The 22700-nt window shown below is 44.3% G+C and overlaps 1 protein-coding gene across 2 annotated transcripts in view; it reads right to left on the minus strand.

The window, feature by feature from the left end:
- Positions 1–236: 236 nt before the first annotated feature.
- gga1 (golgi-associated, gamma adaptin ear containing, ARF binding protein 1) overlaps positions 237–22700 on the minus strand; it is a 28727-nt gene continuing 6263 nt past the window's right edge. For both annotated transcript variants that reach the window (XM_063196712.1, XM_063196704.1), the window contains exons 7-17: positions 20339–20419; positions 18859–18993; positions 13931–14012; positions 11487–11597; positions 7107–7265; positions 6477–6553; positions 5672–5883; positions 4302–4552; positions 2058–2227; positions 1621–1731; positions 237–604 (exon numbers count right to left, since the gene is read on the minus strand). In XM_063196712.1, coding sequence (XP_063052782.1) covers positions 494–604; positions 1621–1731; positions 2058–2227; positions 4302–4552; positions 5672–5883; positions 6477–6553; positions 7107–7265; positions 11487–11597; positions 13931–14012; positions 18859–18993; positions 20339–20419 — 1500 coding nt within the window. In that variant the 3' untranslated portion in view covers positions 237–493. The remainder of the gene's footprint in view (positions 605–1620; positions 1732–2057; positions 2228–4301; positions 4553–5671; positions 5884–6476; positions 6554–7106; positions 7266–11486; positions 11598–13930; positions 14013–18858; positions 18994–20338; positions 20420–22700) is intronic.

Here is a 22700-nt window from a genome sequence, read left to right on the forward strand (position 1 = left end):
TCATTTCTATGGTAAATGACGCGGTGAGCGGGAAACGGTGGGCGGAAATACAAACAGTAGCACATTCAGACACGGACTCAAAACAAAATCTGTGCACATATGCAAAATATGCTCAGTATGAAAAAGGCCTAACTTTTGCTCAGAACAATGGGGGGGGGGGTAGTTGTAGTAGTAGTAGTTGGTTACATTTCCACATAGCTTAATCAAGTACAATAGTCAAGCAAGAGGAACATGGCTGATTTCATGATCGCAAATCATTTTTGGAATGAAGGAGGAAAGAAAAGGAACGGACACACTAGATCAAGACTCAGACAGGTAAGAGCGAGGCAACGTCAGAGAGACTGCGCAGAGCAGAGGGCAATGGAAACAAGATTGCAGGTTTTTAAAAAAAGCAGGACCATCAACGAGTATTTGCATGAAGTTCACGCCATCAGGCAAAGAGTGTAGTAAGGAAGTAGATAGGGTTCGTTTATTTGGAAGCTGGTCCGTCCTCCTAAAGGTTCCCCCAGTTTTCTGGAGGTGGGAACTGTTCAACGTCGCCCGACTCGTCATGTGACTCGTCTCCCAAATCGAAAGTCAGCTTGTACCTCAGTCTCACTTTCTCCTGCAAGATGAAACCAAAACACAATAGCCATCATGAGAGACTGCAAGATGAGACCAAACAGAACAAGGAGAAGATGATTAGAATAATAAGAATAATAATCTTTCGAAAAACAATAGGGCTTCGCACCAAGAGGGTGAAGGGCCCTTGCACTTCGGTGCTCGGGCCCTAATAACCAACATGAGAGACTGCTTAAATCTAAAACACATCTGGAAATGCAAGACAATGCTTAAATTACTGATGGTTTGTCAACATTACTACAAATAATTAATAAGTAGATACAAGAAAGGTGTTATGGTCCTAATCATGCATCACTCTCTTTGTATCTACAGCCAATATCAATATCAATTTCACAATCAATGTCAATATCATAGTGTATATCCAGAACTAGCTTACCAGACCTAGCTCTGTTAGCAGAACTAGTTACCAGCAGTTACCAGAACTAGCTATAGCAAACTGTATAGTTTTAGGTACATCAAAACTCGTATGACTTCCACTGCTTCACATCTCGAAGTCTTTGTGTTGCATGTGCAGTCACAAGATTCTGAGAACGTCATAATATTATGGGTTGTATATAACAATTTTCCCAGTTCACAAAAAAATCTACATCTAACCACTGTGGCAAAGTGTTTATATTTAACACAAATTCAGACCTTTTTTTTTGACAACGTGATTAAAGGGCCGTACACACACGTCGCTGCTAGTTACTTGCTCAGCGAATGAACTCAGCGAGACTAGCAGGTGAGTAGGCGAGTACTGTATAAGCGATGCAATGTGGGCGGATCCCGAGTTGAAAATATTTTATCTTCGAGCGAGGCGAGTAAGCGAGTAACCAATTGGAATGCAGAGTTCGGTACTTCTCGCCTGTTCATTGGCAGTTAAAGGCACGGAAACTTTCAGCAAACGTTCCATGATAGAGTGGCGAGTAGGCGAGCAAGCGAGAAGCTAGTAAATAGCAGCGATGTGTGTGTACGGCCCTTAATACTGCCCCATCTCATCTCGGCTCTTCTCTGCCTTACCTGATGAGGGTTGGCCAGCAGCAAGATTTGGGTGATAGCGGCGGGGGGGAGGATGGGGTTGAAGGCCGGCAGCTCTGTACCAGAGGGAGGCTGCAACTTCACCCTCATGGTCTGGAGAATGGAGAGAGAGAGAGAGAGAGAGAGAGAGAGAGAGAGAGAGAGAGAGAGAGAGAGAGAGAGAGAGAGAGAGAGAGAGAGAGAGAGAGAAAGACAGAGATTGGACAGGCAGAGAGAGAGAGCGAGAAAGAGAGGGAGAGAGAGAGAGAAAGAGAGAGAGAGAGGCAGAGAGAGAGAGAGAAAAAAAACAGAGAAAGAAAGAGAGAGAGAGAGAGAGAGAGAGAGAGAGAGAGAGAGAGAGAGATTATCAAGTCAAGAATTCTCCTTCATATCAAATGAATAAGGGAGGGTTAAAAATAACTAAATCCAGTTGACGGTACCTTGGGGACAGCCGACTGAAAGCGGATATTGGTGATGGGCGTGGGGGCCGAGGACAGCATGGAGATGATCACCACCAACACGTCCGGCCGCGAGGGCGGACACTCCAGCGCGTAGTGGAACAACACCCGCAAACTGTGCTTGTCAAATATCGTCACAGGCAACATGCTACCTGAAAGCGCACGCACGCACGCACGCACGCACGCACGCACGCACGCACGCACGCACGCACGCACGCACGCACGCACGCACGCACGCACGCACGCACGCACGCACGCACGCACGCACGCACGCACGCACGCACGCACGCACGCACGCACGCACGCACGCACGCACGCACGCACGCACGCACGCACGCACGCACGCACGCACGCACGCACGCACGCACGCACGCACGCACGCACGCACGCACACACACACACACACACACACACACACACACACACACACACACACACACACACACACACACACACACACACACACACACACACAAAAAAGAGTTTGTTGCAAAATGACGTAAGCGGCGCCACTCTTTGACGTTTGCATTTTATTACTGGAAAATGACTCCAAAAAGACATCCAATCGTCTATGTGTGAATTCTTACCATTCAAATATTTTGAGGACATACTTTCTACATACCGTATACAAATACAATGCAGAATCGAATACAGAATTTTCCAAAATAGATATAATTTTGTAACGAAGCTCTTCAAATGAAGAGGGGGGGGGAACTAATTAATGATGATGGTGTCTGCAGGGCTCTAAATTAACACACGCCAACCCGCCAAACACGGGTGAAAAAATTAAAATTAATTTTGGCTAGTACAAAAAAATACGTACCCGCCAATTTGGCTAGTAGCGCCCGAGTACAGTAAATTATGAACGGTAAACCGCTGCTCTGACGAACGTTAGACGGCGAGATTTCCTACATTACCCATGGACCCTAGCGTCACGAGGTAGCCTCCCACCGTGGGCTTTCCAGTGCAGAGAGCGGCAACTCCATGCTATTGCGCGCGCCAGGATTGAAAACATTTCAGACGACCAGCCTTCTGTCAGCTAAGCTGCGCTCACACTATTCTGACAGGCAGCTCTCCTCCTATGCTCTCGTCGCTTTCGCTACAACCTTTTTTAACATCACTACTGCTATTATTACTATATGAACCTTGCTGTAACAGGCTGCATTTTTGAAGCAGCGAGGCCCTGGCTGTTTCAATAACAGGACGCAGATTATGCATAGAGCTACTTCTGTTCTGTAGACTATGTTTTGTGCGAGTGATGAGAATGTGTCGGGGGTTAGAGCAAGGTTCTGTGTGTTGGTGAATGCTAGTAGTAATTCTAACCGTAATAATAGTGACGTTAAACATGAGTGGTTGTGGAACGAAATAGCGACAAGGGCAGAGGAGGAGAGCTGACTCTCAGAGTAGTGTGACCGTAGCTGTCAGTTCAGTTGTCTTCTGAAATGTTCCGACTAGTCCTGGCGCAACTAAGTTGGATAGCCCACGCCATCGTAAAGACAAAAAAACAACCAACGACGAAGCTGTGGAAGCAACAAAGGAAGCGAAGATTCCCGAGATATTATTTACTTTTAGTTAAACTAGGCTTCTTGTCATTTTGTTGCGCGTGGTAGAGAGGAACTCCTCCTCTCTCCCCTCCTTTTCCTCTCATCTCTTCTGTGTGGTTTGGCTGTGTGCTTGGTTACTGTATGTTAAAGGTCTTTTATGTGAGTGGCTTGTGTGATGTGATTCAGCTGTTTTCAGAGGAATTGAACAAAAACTAATCAAATTGATTAGGCCTAAGTAATGAAAGTCAAAAATAAAGCAGAAGTTAAAAAATAATTAAAAAATATATAGCCTATAATATGCTTATTATGTAGGCATATAGTAGGCTAGCCTATGCAGGCCTATAGTGTATCTGTGTTGTAGAAATAGTATAACAAAATGACCATAATAATAATAAAAAAACTAGCCTAATGCATAGTTTATTTTGGCGAGATAAAAAAATGGCTAGTTGAACTTCTGTTTGGCTGGTAAGAAAAAATGTCCACTAGCCAAATTGGCTGGTGGTGGAAAAAGTTAATTTAGAGCCCTGGGTGTCTGACCCATTTCAGTTGACACAAAATTGTCCCCTTCAAAAGAATAACCACTATTAAAAAAAACAAAAAAATATTCCCTTTATCTATCTCAGTCTGTCTTTTGACCAGTGGTTCGTTTATCCGATAAGAAGTAATAAAACTAAAATCTTACTAGGTTTAATGGATTCCAATGGTACATTCACATTAGCTAAGGAAATCAGGTCATTCTGGGATGAAGTGCTGGTCGTCAGGCCTAGTGAGGGAGCGTCGAGAGCCGGATGGGAGTCGAGGAGAGTTGCTGGGGGGGGCGGCTCGGAGGCCAGGGGAGCCAGGAGGACGGGGACTGGGGATGCGTTGGGGCTCGCTGTGGTCTTGGTCTGGAGGTCACGTAGTGTTGGCTTGGACTGCAACTGCAATTTGTCCCTTTGGAGAAAAAAAAACACAAACGTATTATTTGCAAAACGGTTTATCTCCGTTTTTTGACTTTTGCATTTCTATTATTGGAAATGGCTGTTCAGAGGTCATATCACCTATGTGTGAATTCTTACCATTCAAATATTTTGAGAACATACTTTTTTGACCTATATAAAATGAATTTTGCAATGCAAAAAATCCCATACAAAAAAGTCAATTTACAAACATTCTACAAAATTGAGATACATCGTTTTGCAAATAAACCCTTCATATGTAACTGGATGTATTACTGCACATAACCTAACCACCACGTCAATGGGAGTCACAGCACGATACCGCTGGACTTATGGACCAGTCTGATAGCCCAGCACTACCGATACTGTATGAGGCTTCAGGAGGGAGGTTTGCTAATGTTCCATGCCACACTCTGCTAGTTGGCTTCCGTTACACTCACCCCCCTAAACCTCACTCCCATACGAGTCCCCCCCCAACTACTAGGAACAGAATATCTGGAAATGGACAGAGAATAGACAAATTCAAATCTAAAGAAAGAAAAATGCAAAGCAAACAGACCTCATCAAAAATAGCACATGAGCTTTTACCATTTGGCCTGCATGCAGTATGCTCTGAAAAACTGCACAAAAAAAAGAAGAGAATTCTACTAGGCTATGTAAACTTCTGAGCAGAGCTGTCCAGACGGATGCCCTTATTTCCACAGATACGAGGAGCTATTTTAGTAGGGCTGCATGATTAAGGAAAAAAAACATAATCACAATTATTTTGGTCAAAATCGTAACCACGATTATTAATCACGATTATTGAATTTCGCAGATTTTTTTCAAAATTATAACAAGATGAAATATAACCAAGAATGAATTTTATACGGGATGAGCAAAATAAAATGAATTGTAATAATTATGTAAAGGCAATAGCATGAAACTTAGGTGGACAGATTTCTGGCCAGAAACACCAGCCTGTCAATATGTTCTGGCGTCAAGGACGCTCTCAAAGGTAGGTCACTATTGCCACGATTAAATCACAATTAAAATGTCGACTTCGATTTCACTAATTTATCATGATTTTCGATTATTTCCGATTGATTGTGCAGCCCTATGTCTTAGTGTTTACCATTTGACCTGCTGGCTCTCTGGAGGGAGGGACTGCTGCAGCAGTGTCTTGCCCAGCAGGTCCAGCTCATCCAGGGCCTTGGAGGGTGACGAGGCCACCACCACACCACCAGAGGGCGCCACAGCAGGGGCCGCCGGCATCACCGAAGGCTGCAGTACCGCCGCCGCCGCTGTGGTGGCAACCGGAGCAGCCGTGTCCACACTATCGGAGGACTGAGGAGGAGGAGAAGGGGAAGCGAAGGGAAAGGAAACAGCAGAAAAAGGGGGGGGGGGGAGGGTCAGTTGCATGGCAGACGAGTGCCCTACCATGACAGGGCCATAAATGAGTTTTCCAATAATACACAGGTCAATACAAGCCAGAACAAACAGATCTAAAAACAGCTTCTTTCCCAAACTCCCTCTTTCCCTGTCCAATTTAACCAGGTGATCATTCAACCAGCCAATCACCTAGCTGAATTGGACAGGCAAAACAAGTTATTTGGAATATTCAGAACTAGATTATAACTAATGGATCATTTTTGCCCATCCACCATAATAAATCACTGCCCATCAATAATAATATTAAGAACAATGGCTTTTTTAGATGCGTCCTATATAAGAGGGTATGTCCATCCGTCTGAAAAGCATTCTTTCAATTGTTATTCCCTCCCGTGTCCACAAGGCGGCAGTGCATAGAGGGACGCATCTTTGTCCGCCTGTCGGACTGGGTCATATTGTCTGCTGGTTATGCAGCCTATGTCGGTCTGTATGTAAAATAAATGCCCTTTTTGTGTGTGTGTGCGTGTGTGTGTAAGATCAGTGCCAACCTGAAAAGTGTTCCACGTCGTGGCATCTCCACTTTGGGAAACCAAGTTAGAGCCTGCGGGGGGACCATCAGTAAGGCCTGACAAATGCACACACGCGCACACACACACACACACACACACACACACACACACACACACACACACACACACACACACACACACACACACACACACACACACACACACACACACACACACACAAGCAAACACACACAATGAGCCAAAAATAGTTACAGTACAGTATATTACAGTTACAGTAATAATTGGTGTAATAATTTGTTTTCAACGAAACGTGTGAAATTTGTCAGATTTGTGCGTGTAAGCTTTCATTTTAAATTAAGCTTAAAGTGTGTGTGTGTGTGTGTGTGTGTGTGTGTGTGTGTGTGTGTGTGTGTGTGTGTGTGTGTGTGTGTGTGTGTGTGTGTGTGTGCGCGTGTGCGTGTTTCATCAGTGGTAGGTCCAGGGCAGGCAGCGAGAGAGTTCCGTACCTAGCGACATCAGCTTGTGTGTGTGTGTGCGTGTGCGTGTGTGTTTCATCAGTGGGAGGTCCAGGGCAGGCAGCGAGAGAGTTCCGTACCTAGCGACATCAGCTTGTGTGTGTGTGTGTGTGTGAGAGAGACAGTTACGTACCGAGCGACATCAGCTCGTCGTCCAATAGACTGATGCCAATCTCCTGCGTGGCGGCGGCGGGGGAGCAGGAGGGGAGGGGCTGCGAGGGGAACTCTGGGATGCCGGGGGCGGAGGGGGAGGTGTCGAGGCCCGACAGGTCCAGCAGAGCCGTGCTACTTCCTGCATGGAAAGCAGGACACACAAGAAGACAAGACGAGAGAAGATGTTGAGTGCGTTGCAATATGTACACTCTCGTCCTCAACTTGTGCTTGTGGCCTCGCCCCGCCTCTTGGCCATGCCTCCATGGAGAAAACAATAAAGTTTCCCAGCTGTCAGTTTAGCCACAACAGCTTTTGAGGGACTGTTTTTCAGTTACCATCCCAATTGCAAATGAGAAAATGACATTAAAATTGTGCTTTTGCAAGATATTGAATTGATTTTGTGTTGTCAGTGACATCATCATGAGGTCACAAGCAGACAAGTGAGCAAGGGAGGACGGAAGTCTGCATATTGGAATCCACCCATTCAATGCAACTACTTACAGCTACATACAAATGGGTTTGAAAAAAAACGTCCTTTTGGCCTGCCTATGGCTGCTTTCTAGACCTGCCTCATTGTCAAGTCAATTCAAGTCTGTGAGGGGAGGGAGCCTAAAGCCGGACATACACTGTGCGATATTTTCAGTCGTGGATATTAAGCTGCTGCTCACACTGCACGAGGAAATTTCGCAATTTAAAAGTTCATATCTCACAACTCACGTCCTCACACTATACGAGCCGACAGTCGGATGCGAGCAGAATGGTCCGACTGTGCGAAACGACACGCGTATTTCCCGGGGCTGCAGAGAAGGGAACATGCGCACCTGAGGTGGAGATGAGGACGCGATCAGGAGCGGATCGCACGGCCCTATAACTTGTGCATGTGTTGTGTCAAATCGGATCGTAGCACTGCTTTAACTGTGCGATTTAGTCAGGAGGCACGACCAGGATTTCAAACAGTTTTGATTTTCTTGCGACCCTGCGATTGCACGATCGTGAGGCAAAATCGCTTGTCGTTACCCCATGTACACTGCACGATGCGAGACTCGCGATTGACCTGCGATTGAGGAAGAAATCGGCCCGACTCCCAAAAAGTCGTGTGAGTGCCAAATCTGGGCAAAATCGGGACAAAAGTCGCAAAGTGTAAGCCCAGCTTAAGGCTGGCGGTATGCTTGCTGTAGGATCCACGAGCGCGTGCACAATTCGTTCATAAACAAGTAAACTTGCGCAATACATGCCAATTTTACATGCGTTAGATACTGCAACCAAACAAGTGCGTTAGCAATATCTTCAAACTCGCTGGGGGCGATCGTGAAAAAAGACTGCACAGTTCAATACGAGTGCTTCTGGGGAAAACGTTGATGGCGACAACTTTTCAAGACCGTCTCGAGCTTGTCCGAAATTACAAACATTCGATTTACGATCATACTTCCCCATTGCACTTTGAGCGTGCAAATAAAGAAGTATCAGTATCGTCTCCTTGCCCGGGGAGTACTTATTTTGTTTTGTTCACAGTCTGTGTTCCCAATTTCCTTATCGCAATGCTGTGCTCTCTGCCTCCTGGACGACACCGCCAGTATTTTGCGTGTTGGTCTACTGCTTTTAAAGCAAGCATGTGCAGTCGGTTGCTCACGCTGACTCACGTAATTCGCGGCTCGCAGCAAGCGTGCCGAGTGTTTAAAGGGTTTATGAAACGAAAACAAACGGTCATTCCCATTAAAGCCTTGTTTTTTTCTGATAGCATCGATGAGACTTTGAACCCAATCATCCTGGAGGAACTTGTGAAAATGGCAACTCAAAGTGTGAATTCTGTGAAATTTGGTGTGACTAATGAGCTGGGCTGTGACATCAAAGAGGAGAGTCCCTGGTTTGCTAGTATGGCGATCTGAGAAAACAACACACATTTGATGGACCCACATCTTATAAAGGAACCAAAATTCTGATACAAACATCAGCGTGTCGAAAAACCACACATCCAACCTCATGAGAAAAAAAACAGCAGCACAAATCTATTTCAGAGGCACTGATACATCTGCAGAAAGTGACATGTCTGACAGGCGAAGTGACGATTGTTGACCTAGCCTGACAGTTTGTTTTCTTTATGGTTACGGTTGCTAAGGGCGCTTTGCCATGACCCAAAGATGACATGGCGTGTGTATTTGTTGACAAATGGGGGGCATTTTGATTCAATTGCGCGATATAGTGTGATTGAAATGCATGTACATGCAAAAATATTATCAACTAGAGAAAAAACGGAGGTAATAGGCTGTTGGAGCAGCCCCGAAATCCTAAAAAAGAAGAAGAGAGAAAAAAAGTAGGCCTACGCTATATGCATCTCCGTTTATTCGCTAAGCAGTAGCCCAGTCTGTGAGTTGGCTGTCCTCGACCGAGAGCACCACGGAGGCTGAAGCGTGGATATCCCAAAACCAATTTATTGACCAGTTGAATGGCAATCAACAAAAACTGCATATCCCGAGAGCATTTGCATCGGTTTGGCATGTAATGTGCATTACCCTTTCCTGAAAACAACATACAAAGCAGATGGACAAGGTAAAACGTAGCCTAAAGCAAAGCAGTGCACGAGCAGTTACAGGGGCAGTTTCAGTCTGCACGCCGGCGATGTCAATTGTTGGAACTGCTTGAGACAATAGCATTCTCTTCAGTCCAACCATGCCCGCGATCTCCACATTTGTGGTGAAGCACGAGGGGTGGAAATGTGCCGAGCACAACAGTGACCATGAGCTTGCTTCAAAACCACGCCGGTGTGGCAGCTTTTGTGATATGCACCGGAATTCTCATCCACATGTACATCTGCTTGTACGAGGCTATGGCAAGCGATGTGGGACAAATGTATGGCAGGAAGCGGATGTCAACATAAACAGAGATTACACAATCTTCGATATGGTCAGCAAATGTTTTGGGGCTGTCATTTATGTTATGCCTACACTTTGGAATTAGATCAGAGTCTTGTTGTTACACGGGCATATTTGATTTAGCCCAACTGTACCCTATACTTAACTTTACTCAGTCTATCCTACAAGCAGATAGCCTACAGGGCGGATGAGAATCCGGTGCATATCACAAAAGCTGCCACGCCGGTACCTGCGTACGAATTGGATCCACAGAGCCTTTGTTTTAGCCTTCTCCACAGTTGGCCACAGTTCCATCATTCTTCACAGAAGGGAACTTGTGCAAAGATATTCCTTCTGTCAAGTAGCCATTTTTGCAGCTGGCACCGTTCGGCCCTCCAGCAACACACTGCTTGACACTGCGCTTTGGTTTGGTACTAGCCGCCATTGATCTGAACAAGGTGGCATGAGGTGAACTCCCCCCTTTTATGTCACGCATATCATTTGCATAAAATTTGCATGTCACCAAAAAAACGAACATAACACTTTTTGGGAACGTTTTAACATGACTTTTAGGACAAAATATCACCCAGACAATATCCCATTTTATTCACAAGGCTTAGAACTGTCAGAATCTGTCCTGGAAATGGTCCAATTCCTTTTCTTTGTTTTCGTTTCATAAACCCTTTAACTTTTGAGGGTTTCAACATGGGGTCTTCATCACAATCAGTTCGCCATGTTGAAATGTTCTTCTTGCACCTTTCTAAATGAAATGTAAACAATGGTTTAGATGAGACATTTAATTCAGAATTAACTCAACTTAATTGAGAATAAAACTGAATTCACAATTCGGAATGACATGGAAGTGCAATGTAAGCTCAACGGAACCATTTAATTACGAATGATTAATTTGGAATTAAAAACGTCATATAAAAGAGGCCATTGTCTACATGGCTCCAGCACTCCTCCTTTCATTACTTGAACTACCCGGAAGTCATTCTTGTTGATGCAACGGATTGTAAGGTGCAGGAGCAGGTAGGATATAGGCTTTTACTACGGGAGGGAGTGTGGAGGATATAGGCTTTTACTACGGGAGGGAGAGTGGAGGATGTAGGCCTTTTGTACTAGAGAGAGCCTAACCTAAAGGTTGTGATTGTGAGGAGGATATAGGCAAAGAGGGTGGAGTAATAAAGAGGCTTCGAAACCCGCCCACCCAATGCAAAAGTGTGTGCTCAAGTTGGGTCTCCTAAGGGGGCGTTGTCCCCTCCTTCTTCTTCTTCTATTTTTTAGGTGTTTGTACGAGAAGTGCGCTACCGCCATCTACAGCGCTAAGGGCACTCCATTTATTCTCAACCTCAGGACTCCGAAGGTCTCCTAACCGAAGGTCTCCTAAAGGGGCGTTCACCTGACAGAAAGTGGATACCAGAAATGAACTAGAATGACTTCTCTCTGTCTAGTGTGACCTATAGGTTGTGAGGAGGATATAGGGCTTTTTGTACAGGAAGGAGCGTGACCTTTGAGCTGAGGCGTAGATGAGCTGTCCCCGTTGACGTCCTCTCCTGTCACCAGCTGGCGGTACATGTTGATGACCTGCGTCAGGCTGTCGTTGGCCTGCAGGATCTCAGCTGCAGAGGACCACAAACACCACCATAAGACCACATGAATATTACACAACATTACATTACATTTGCCAGATGCTTATTTTTATTTACTTATTTTTATTTATCCATGTAATTTTATCTTGCCTTTTTATTCACTGTGGAAGGCCTTCTGTATCTTATGTGTTTTATTCTTACTGTTGACTGTCTTGTTTTTAATCAAATGTTTAGTATTGCTTAATTTTAGTCTGACACTGTACAGCACTTTGGTCAGTCCTTGCTGTTTAAATGTGCTTTATAAATTAAACTTACTTACTTTTGTAAAACGTGACTTACAACCAAGGATATAAATCACAGTATATTAGCAACACAACTAACAGCCAGTTTGTCTGAAATGATGATTTAGGGCTAAAAAGACACACTCTAAGACCCTCTGTATGCTTGCTGTAGGATACGCATGTGCTGGCACGATTTGTGCATGAGCGCATTAACTTGCGTACTTCATGTCAATTTTACGTGCATTACTGCAACCAAATGCGTGTGTTAGGTGCGATATATACAACCTTGTTGGGGTTGATGCTTTGATTCATTTACGAATGAATTACGATTTCTTTTAACTCAAAAATCGTGTATGTGCCATGGTGCAGGAACTGATACAGGGTTTCTGCACATTTTGGATCACCAAATATAAGACTTTTTAAGACAAATATAAGACCTCTGATGATAAAATATAAGACCACCGCTCGGGGTGAGGCATTGCAATATTGCTAATGTTATTAGTTTGCATTGCTATAATGAAATGTAGGCCTAGTACATAATTATATATAATAAACAATATTATATGACTACTGTACTTTTATAGTGTAGCCTAGTGTAAACACAGTGTAAGCAGTAGCAAGGTGTAACTGATCTGTAGGCCTACAGACACCATGCATGCATATGGTCAGTTAACTGACAACTGGCATTTAATTGAGGGTCCCACGCATGTTTTGACGGCCTATGGAAAACTCAGATGAATGTTCATCAAATGCCTTTAAATGTACACATTAAAAATGGCTCAACAATTCATCATTTCTGATGGATAAATAGTTGAATGCACTTTGCTATTAGGAGAGATGACACCTGGTGTCAAAAGGGTTAAATGTACGACTACTCTGAGTGCCGTTTCTCCTCCTCCAGCTCGCTTTATCAGAGACGGGTAGCAGAAGCAAGCGTTCTAATTTGAGCAGCCTGTCTGTAGTTTGTTGTTCTCAACAAACAGCGCACAACTTGGAAGCGATTTCCAGCATGTCCATAACAAGCATTTAGCGCGTTTACCGTTGCCCATCTGGTTACCGATTTGGACATTACGCACCTCGCCAGATCATTGGCTTCGTACATATTCTGTTACTCATCCGATTTCGTATTGCCTCGCGCTCACTTCCTCATGCTGCCATCATGTTAACGAAATCATTTTGCATTTGACAGAGGTCTCAAATAGCCTGTCACGTACCTAGAGGTGATTTTGAAAGTGTAGGCTATTGTATGAAGGAACATTTATTTTCGAATACGGTCATAATGGACTTTATGAAATGAACCCTTTACATTTAGCAAACGCTTCTACCCAAACGCGAGGGCATGGCTAACATGCTTACGATAGACAAGATTTAAAACTTACACTCAACGACTGATTAGGCTATGCGTCCTCCCGACACAGTTAACATCAAGCTTCATATTCCGACGTTTCTTTGGATAGCACCTGACCGTTTTATTTCTTGTCCTCAAGCCACATTACACTGAACGTGCATCTATCTACCCATCTAGATTCACGTTCATATTTTTTCGACCACTTTTTCGACTGTTTCTAATAGAGCATGCAAGTAGGCTAGACGGCTCTGGCTGCGCCCACAGGTCTGCGGCTGCCCCCCGCTGTGTGGCCAGCGGGCTGCGCTGCGCCACAAACACAGATCAGTTTCATCTACTTTTCCGCATCTTGATAAGGGACGTATGCCGGTTAAATAAGGTTTATAGCGTCAAAAAATAGACCTTTTTCTTACACTCAAGCTACCGAGGGGAAATATAAGACCTCCCACGTAAATATAATACCACACTTCCAAAAATTGGCGAAATATAATGCTTTATAAGACCTTAAAAAACAAATATTAAAAGTAAGACTTTATAAGACTTTTTAAGGATCCGCGGAGACCCTGTGATAGAGTACACAATGTGTGGACATCTTTACCTAAGGCCTCGTCATTGTCCTAACACAAATACAACCTTATTGACTTTGATTCAATTCATTTACAACTGAATCACAAAGTGTTTTTACTCAACAATAGTGCATGTGACGGTCATGGTGCAGAACGTGTGGTTGTCTGTACCTAAGGCCTCGTCATTGTCCTCTGTGTCGCTGGCCAGACGGAAGAGGGTTGGTCTCATCTTCTCACAACGCTGGTACAAGTCCTGCACACACAAACATGCAGACTAATGTTTATTATTTCTATTCTTATCATACACCATCTTATTTGCTATTGATCACACATGTGTCAAGCTTAGATTGACATGCAGGTACAACATGGACACACATTCACAGAGAAGACATCATTGTTACACATTGGTCCGCCATTTTGAATTTCAAGAATTAGACATTTTTAGCTGCAAAAATGACTGTACTTGGGCCAAACTAAAAAATATTTTGAATTTCCAAATATTTGTAGCTGCAAAACGTACTGACATTTTGTCATGCTAGTAAATGTTTGTTTAATTCTTGGTAAAATATTCATGAAAGGATCAAATTTGGCAGTAGGCAGCACAGTTTCAATGATCAGCATAGTTGTAATACCTAGACTGATTATCATCGACTTTCAAATCTCTTCGAGACTTGGTCTGACCAAGAGCATAACAATTAACATTTCCCAACCGGCATGGTTGACCCACTTCCCTTGGTTTGCTACTGGTTGTTTGTTTCCCAACAAAGTGGGAGGAGTTCCCGATATTTCAGTAGCACAGAAAGTACTTGCTGCATTGCTCTTGACCTGACTAGTAGCAACGCTGAAGGTGTTGTGTCACTAGGAGGGCAAGACCTGCATAGCAAGACCTACTCTGACTACCATCCTACTCTGTGCACTTTTAAAACGTTTTTTTTGCTAGGAGTCAGCAGCTTGGCATCTCTGTGAACACCAGGCCTTCATCAGCTGCCTCATTTACAAGTGTAACGGAGGCCAACTAGCAGAGTGTGGCATGGAACATAAGTAACAAGATGCCTGAAGAAGATCTATGATCGAAACGTTGCTCCTAATAAATTAAGTATTTTGCAAGCAGTGTCCAGATCCTTTCCCACTCCTACATGTGACAGTTTTTTGATGTGGCACCTGCTGATGCTTTTTTGCTGGATGTGCACACTTTCCACTACACTCTATGGAACATAAGTAAACCTCCCTCCAGAAGCCTCATACAGTAGCGTTGGGCTATCAGCCCAGCCCGGCCCTTTAGCTCAGCGGTCTCATACTGTGCCTCCCATTCCCGAATCGATGTACACTAGTTGATGAGGTGGCAGATTCGTGTCCCCGAGCGGGGGGGGTGAACTGTGCGGGAACACCTCCGTCACACAAGCAAGTCTTATTTACAAGTAAGTCCTGGCTTTCAAGAGTGTAATAAAACACGGATGCCTCTACAGGAGCACTTTAATGGCTCAGCCGTCTGGCCTTTGATTTCACTGATCGCTAATTATCAGGTGGCTTCACAAGGATAATTAACGAGCGGTTTCCATGGGAATCCTGAACCCCTAGGCCACAATAAACAGCAAAACAGACGTGGTGTGGAGGTAATTGGCGCTGGTGTGTGTGTGTGTCGTGTGTGTCGTGTGTGTGAAAGGCATGTAAGGAGCGTGTGAGTGAGTTGAGGCAGTTAAGAGACTACAAGAGGACGAATGGCGACAAACCCAGAACCATTCTCACCCCAGTACAGGTTCGAACGCTGCCTTCACCACATACCAATATTTAAAGGGACACTGTGAGATTTGTTGTTGTTTATTTCCAGAATTCATGCTGCCCATTCACTAATGTTAGCTTTTTCATGAATACTTACCACCACCATCAAATTCTAAGTATTCATTATGACTGGAAAAATTGCACTTTTCATACATGAAAAGGGGATCTTCTCCATGGTCCGCCATTTTGAATTTCCAAAAATAGTCATTTTTAGCTGCAAAAATTACTGTACTTGGACCATACTAGAAAATATGTGTTTAATACTTAGTAAACTTTCATGTAAAGAGCAAATTTGGCAATAGGCAGCCCAATTTCCATGAGCAGCATAGTTGCAGTACCCTTTTTGACCATTTCCTGCACAGTGTCCCTTTAAACCATTGATGTTGCATGTTGGGTAATGCAACATTGACCCAAGTGCCTCGCGCTGCATGGACGCAGCAATCAGCAAGCAGCAATCAGGCTCATGAGATTTGAATGTGCACTAGCACTTTACAGTTACTCCACTATCAGGCCTTCCTACCCCCCTTGTTTACTTTGCACAATGTTACTACATTTCTGTACATCCCATGCACTTTAAATATTCCTATATCACTTTTCAATATCTCCTATGTCTTTGCATGTCATTCCCTGTTTTTTTTTTTTTATGTACCCCCCCACCCCTCCCCTCTGTTTCTTTCAGACCAGTTCCTGCTCCTTGACTAATCACCAACATCAGAGTACCATCAAAGAGGTTGGATCAGTAATAAAGAGGATTCAAAACACGCCCAACCAATGCAAAAGAGTGTGCTCAAGTTGGGTCTCTTAAGGGGGCGTTGTCCCTTCCTTCTTCTATTTTTGAGGTGTTTGCGATACCGCCATCTACAGCGCTAAGGGGACTCAATTTATTCTCAACCTCAGGACTCCGAAGGTCTCCTAACCGAAGGTCTCCTAAAGGGGTGTTCACCCGACATAAAGTGGATACCAGAAAAGAACTAGAATGACGTATCCCTGTCTATAAGATCTCTGGTACCATTCTGCTTATCTCGAGTTCTCACACTAAGAAGTTACAATGCTCTAACCATCAAAAGAGTTTCGACCAATGAAAACGTGACCATAATAACTCTCACACCTATTCAGACCCTGACAAGAGAAGAGGGATGTGGTCTACAGTTTCCACTTTCAGAGATGTAGGGATGCACCGATCGGCACCCGATACTGCTCATCATACTCGTACTCGTACTCATCAAGCACTTGCTGATACCAGGAACGATACTGCTATTACACAAAACAATGCAAAATCTTGTAACGTTCTGTGGACTTGAAAGCAGCATGGAAAGAAGTGCCACCTCATACATTTACCAACATTTAAATCTACATGGAAATGGACAATACAAATATCACCGGTGGGTGGAAAAAAACAAGGCCATGCATTTATTTTCATTGTATTTTGGTGGTAAAAGGTCTCGGTATCGGTACTCGGTATCGGCAAGTACACACATTAATGTACACGTACTTGTATCGGTTTTCAAAAAAGTGGTATCGGTGCATCCCTACAGAGATGTGAACTCCTGTAGAAACTGATGAAGTGAAGAAGTGGTGGAACAGAACAGAACAGAACAGTTCCAAGAAGATATCCCGTTACTTACCGTAGTACTAGATGTATGAAAACATTTGGCACATGAAAACGCTGAGGTGATAATTTGCAAATCTCTGTGTGAGGGAGCTGTACTGCATGTGCTGTGCTTAATACACAAGCCTGATTATCATGACTTCCAAATGATTACGCCACAAATGTGGAATTGTATTGTTGCAATAACCTTCAGCAATTACAACAAATGTGCACCGTAAAGCAAAAGTGGCTAAACCACATATTATTGTGTGTGTGACCTTGCTTTGGTAGCGACTTTTTTTTTTTGCTACGGTGTGAATGCGTGTGTGGGCAGCCGTGGCCTAGTGGTTAAGGCGATGGGCATTAGATCAGAGGGTTGCTAGTTCGAATCCCACCCTTCCGCTCCCTAGCTCACTCCATAGCTGAAGTGCCCTTGAGCAAGGCATCAAACCCCACATTGCTTCAGGGAGTGTAAATATCAATACCCTGTAATTACAAAGAAACTTGTAAGCCGCCTTGGATAAAAAAAGCATCAGCTAAATGTAATGTAATGTAATGTAAAGTGTATGTATACTGCCCTACAAAGGCAAAGTGCAGTAACTACAGTTCAAAGTTTAAACTGAAAATACTCTGTCATTGTCTTGTCACAAAGCCTAATGGTCCAAATGAGTCCCATTTTAGAGAAATTGCTATGTCAAATTTGCAGTAAGTACAACATCCAACCTAATCCAAGGCTCTGAAGGCATTTTTCTCATTTACGATGGTGGTGTAGTTACTGCACTTTGCCTTTGTAGGGCAGTATAGTGGCGTGATCTGTAAGTGTTAGAGTGGTATCCCTCATAGAGCTCACTGGGCCAATGGAGGAAGGGATTGAGGCTGCCTTTGAGCGAAAGAAGGCCAAGTACTCCGAGCTGGCTGCTGAGTGCCGGGAGGCGGGCTGGAAGACTACCATCTACCCAGTGGAGGTCGGATGCCGAGGCTTCATGGGGTTGTCAACCATACGCCTCCTGAAGGACGTGGGAGTCACCGGAGGGGGGCTAAGGAGGGCAACAAAGCAACTGGCGGAGGAGGTGGAAAAAGGGAGCTTTTGGCTCTGGCTGCGGAGGAAGGACAGAACCTGGGGGAATAACACCTAACCCCTAGACAACAGTTGCAGGGAACAACACCTCTCAGCTGCAGGGGGCGACAGGGAGACGTCCCTGTCACTGCTCCGCCACACGCGAGACGTTTCAGAATTTAAGGAGCGAAACGTTGATGAGCGGTGGTTCCTGACTGACGACCCTGCAGCTGACCCATGGGCAGCGGAGGAGGTGTGACAGGCAGCAATGCCAAGCAGGAATTAACATCTTCCTGTACAATCATATGTTAGTGTGTGTGTATGCAGTCGAAGGAGAGGATTGTGCACATCCCAGGGAAAGGTGCAGGACGAAGGACAACCGAAGTCTTCAGAGTGAGGAGTAATCTGAAGAAGACTGTTGGAGGTCGAAAAGTTATTCCGCCATGAAAAAATAAAACACAACTAAAAGGATTCTAAGTGTGCGGACTCCTCACTCTGAAGACAGTGTGTCCGTTTGAGCCGTTAGCTCGATCCCATCTTGTTGTTCTGGGAGGTCTTATATGTGTGTGTGTGTGTGTGTGTGTGTGTGTGTGTGTGTGTGTGTGTGTGTGTGTGTGTGTGTGTGTGTGTGTGTGTGTGTTAACGTGTCTGTATGCGTCATCAGCTGGTTCCCACCTTGATGAGGTCCTTGTTGTTCTGGGAGGTGTCGGGGCTGTAGTCCCCCAGGAGCTGCGTCAGCAACCCCACGCTCTCCTTCACCTCCTGGATGGCGTTCACACGCTTGGACACCTTCTCCATACGCTTCTGATCCTGAACACAGAAACACGCACGCACGCACGCACGCACAAGCAAGCAAGTAAACACACACACACGCACGCACGCACGCACGCACGCACAAAAACATTTCCTGTGGTTAGATATTATTTGACTAGAGGCTGGGACCACTTCAAAGCTTAACATTGTCTCTATGGCATGGGTAGGAAGGTGAACCTATGGTCCGAGGAGCCTTTACAGCCCATGAGGTTGTCTATTTCTGTTCAAGTTGATGGATTGAACACCTTTCCTGCATCGGCAACTCTTGGTGTGCGAGTTCTCTTCCTCATCCGGCGTTATACAATAAGTAATCATGCATAAATGAACACAGGCGCACACACACAGATACAGACACACACACTTTACTGTGGCTGGATATTGTTTGACTAGAGGCTAGAACCAGTTCAAAGATAAACATTGTCTAGTTGAAAGATAAACACCTCTATGGTAACAGAGAAGTTACACTGCACGTGATCCAAGTTACTCTCGAAGGTACCGGTAACCCTGCTTTGTAGTACAGGCCCCAGCACTAAATCTGTAGCCAAATCCAAACTAGGGCTGCACGATATTAGAAAAATATGCGATACACGATAACATGACTGTATACTGCGATATCGATATTAATCGCGATATTTAATATCATATATTTTCCCCTCTCTACTTGTCATTCTACACTTTATCGTGTATAAAACAACTGAGAGCAATGTCTTATTGCCGACATTATTTTTTATTAGGAAAACACATGGCTAATATACAGCATCAACTTAAAATGACAACATTTTTAATGCATCTTTATAAGCTTCTCACCAAATTTGCTATAATTAAAAATTAAAAACTGTTTGCGATATGTGCACAACTTTTGCGATACGTATATAGCAAGCTGTGATATCGCGATATCGATACATTTTCAATATATTGTGCAGCCCTAACCCATACACAAACACACAAGTGTGGGCAGTCATGGGTGAGCGGTTAGGGCATCAGACTTGCATCCCAGAGGTTGCCGGTTCGACTCCCGACCCGCCAGGTTGGTGGGTGGGAGTAATCAACCAGTGCTCTCCCCCATCCTCCTCCATGACTGAGGTACCCTGAGCATGGTACCGTCCCACCGCACTGCTCCCCATGGGGCGCCACTGAGGGCTGCCCCCTTGCACGGGTGAGGCATAAATGCAATTTCGTTGTGTGCAGTGTGCTGTGGAGTGCTGTGTCACAATGACAATGGGAGTTGGAGTTTCCCAATGGGCTTTCACAAGCTTGCACCTGCAGCCAAGGCCACACCAGAGGAAAGACAACAGCAGCAACAGCAACAAAAGCACAGAAGGGTACGCCTCCAACCACTCACTTCCTGCACCATTTCCTTGATGAGCTTGTTGGCGGCCCGTAGGTCCTCGGGGTGGGTGCTGTTCAGCAGGCGTGACAGCATCTAATACCAGAGAGAGTAGAGAGAGAGAGAGTAGAGAGAGAGAGAGAGAGAGAGAGAGGTTCCATTGGCCCATTGTTTCCGGGTTCTACAATTGCAAGGGGGGGGGGGGAAATCCCCCTTTAGGCAGACCTAATGACTGTTCTATTCATTGCTAGGAGTATTATGACACGCCCCTTTAGGCAGACTGGAACCCCTGCAACCTGCACATGTTAAGTGCCCATAGCAACCTATTACATTGGCATATCTCTATAAACTTAAAGAATCTCTGTCTAATACCAGGGGGGGAAATGGAGGGCAGAAGAGCAGACGCAAGTCCAGTCACATTTTACTTGCGTGGCACATTTCCATACGGTTAAATACAATTGATGTGCTTTAAGAAAAAAAATACAGACAGTAAAAAGTAAAATAGTAAAATGCAATACAGAGCATAGAACACTAGTTAACAACCACAGAAGAACAACAAAAAAGTTGCAGGATGGGCCAAAAAGTATAGGTCAGACTGATTATATCTTGTAATCAACAATGGAATAAGCAGGGTTCATACACTTTTTCACCAATTTTTTTCCATGACTTTTCCATGACTTTTCCAAAACCTTTTTCTGAATTTCCAGGACCGAAAAACCAATGACCAATCACGCGCGGGGGGTGGGGGCGTATTAGGCTATATTACAGGCTATATTACGTAGCCTATATTATAAATATGTAATTACTGTATATATTTATACTATAGACTATGGCATATTATATTATATATTACATAGCCTATATTACAAATATGTAAACAATAAACATATTCATACTATAGGTTATCTTTTACTACAAGCTATAAGCAACCATTATACTTCATGTTGTATTGCATTAATTCTGCTATTATTCACCAATGTTATATAATTCGCTTGTCTAATGTACAGTCAGAAGTGAAAATGAATAGGCCTAGGCCAGCCTATAGCAAATTAGGTCGTGAAATCATCATGAAGACACATTTGTATCAACATGCTGCTCTCTATGGAGATGGATAAATGCTCATCCTGCCCAAGTAAGAAATCATAGGCCTGCCTACTACACCTGCCTAAGCACAACAGTCCAAAGCTCCTGTAAGAATGATAATGTTGTCATTTGTTGTGGTCGTTGCTGGAGCAAAAAAAAAGAGAGAGAGAGACTACACTGTTCGTGGCATAGTTCTAGTCTGACGCCCACTCAAGGAGATGTTACAACGATCTGACTGATTTGAAAACAAAGACACAGATGACTTTTTCAAACTCTAGTCACGCTGCCGTTTATACCAAAACAGGCGCGTCATGCACATTGGTAATCGTTTGGCTCGCGGTCAGCTGCACATAGACTACTGTACGGATTTCATGTAATCTTTCAGCACACTGGACAAGTTCACTCGCAGGCAGCAGGTGCATTGCTTATCAATATCAAAATCTCGGGGCTTACCGAAAGCATAAAGGTTCGCTTGGTGCCCTATCTGGCAAATTAAACCAAGACCAAACAGGTCTTAGGATTGTATTCCTTTTGGCATTAGCTACGTTTCAGTGGAACCGCTAAATATTTTAAAACGCGTATTAACTGCTAACCTGTTAGTAGCTGAGGAGGTAACCGCCTGCTGTATCTTGCCCTTCAGGTGGCTAACAAGTGCCGCTGCTTCGCCCATATCGGACGGACACATCACAACTTTCGTCCTCTCCGGCCATTGTTGATCATCTTTTCAGAAAGTTAAGCCGCGCATTGTTGAAGTAACACTTCGCGACATGCTGTAATATCGTACAGAACCACATTTCTTTTCTAGGATTAGAGCTATGATCATCTCTCACCACCACGCACACACTAAATCTAGCTCGCGCGTTACGAGGCGGCTTGCCAGGTGTGACTGATTTCTAGCGCCAAAAATGCTTGAAACCCGCCTGGAGCCATTACAACATGCGTTATTTGAAACCCACTCAATTTGGCAACATATGATTAGGCAGACGCAGCCTGCACTAGACAACATTTCCACGAGAACTCGGACATTTAGATTTTATTACGCCGTGGCATCAACTTCATAAAGATAATTGATGAAACACTGGATGGATTTCCATGACTTTTCCAAAACTTTTGACCAAAAATACGTTTTCCATAACTTTTCCAGGCCTGGAAATTTGAATTTTCAAATTCCATAACTTTTCCAGGTTTTTCATGACCGTACGAACCCTGAATAAGGCTAAGAAATAAAGTCTTTGCAGAGTTAAGGTTCTGTTACATTTTTTCCTCTGCATTTTCTTGAAATATTACTTTTATT

Source organism: Engraulis encrasicolus, chromosome 1, assembly GCF_034702125.1.
Source record: "Engraulis encrasicolus isolate BLACKSEA-1 chromosome 1, IST_EnEncr_1.0, whole genome shotgun sequence".
Classification (NCBI taxonomy): domain Eukaryota; kingdom Metazoa; phylum Chordata; class Actinopteri; order Clupeiformes; family Engraulidae; genus Engraulis; species Engraulis encrasicolus.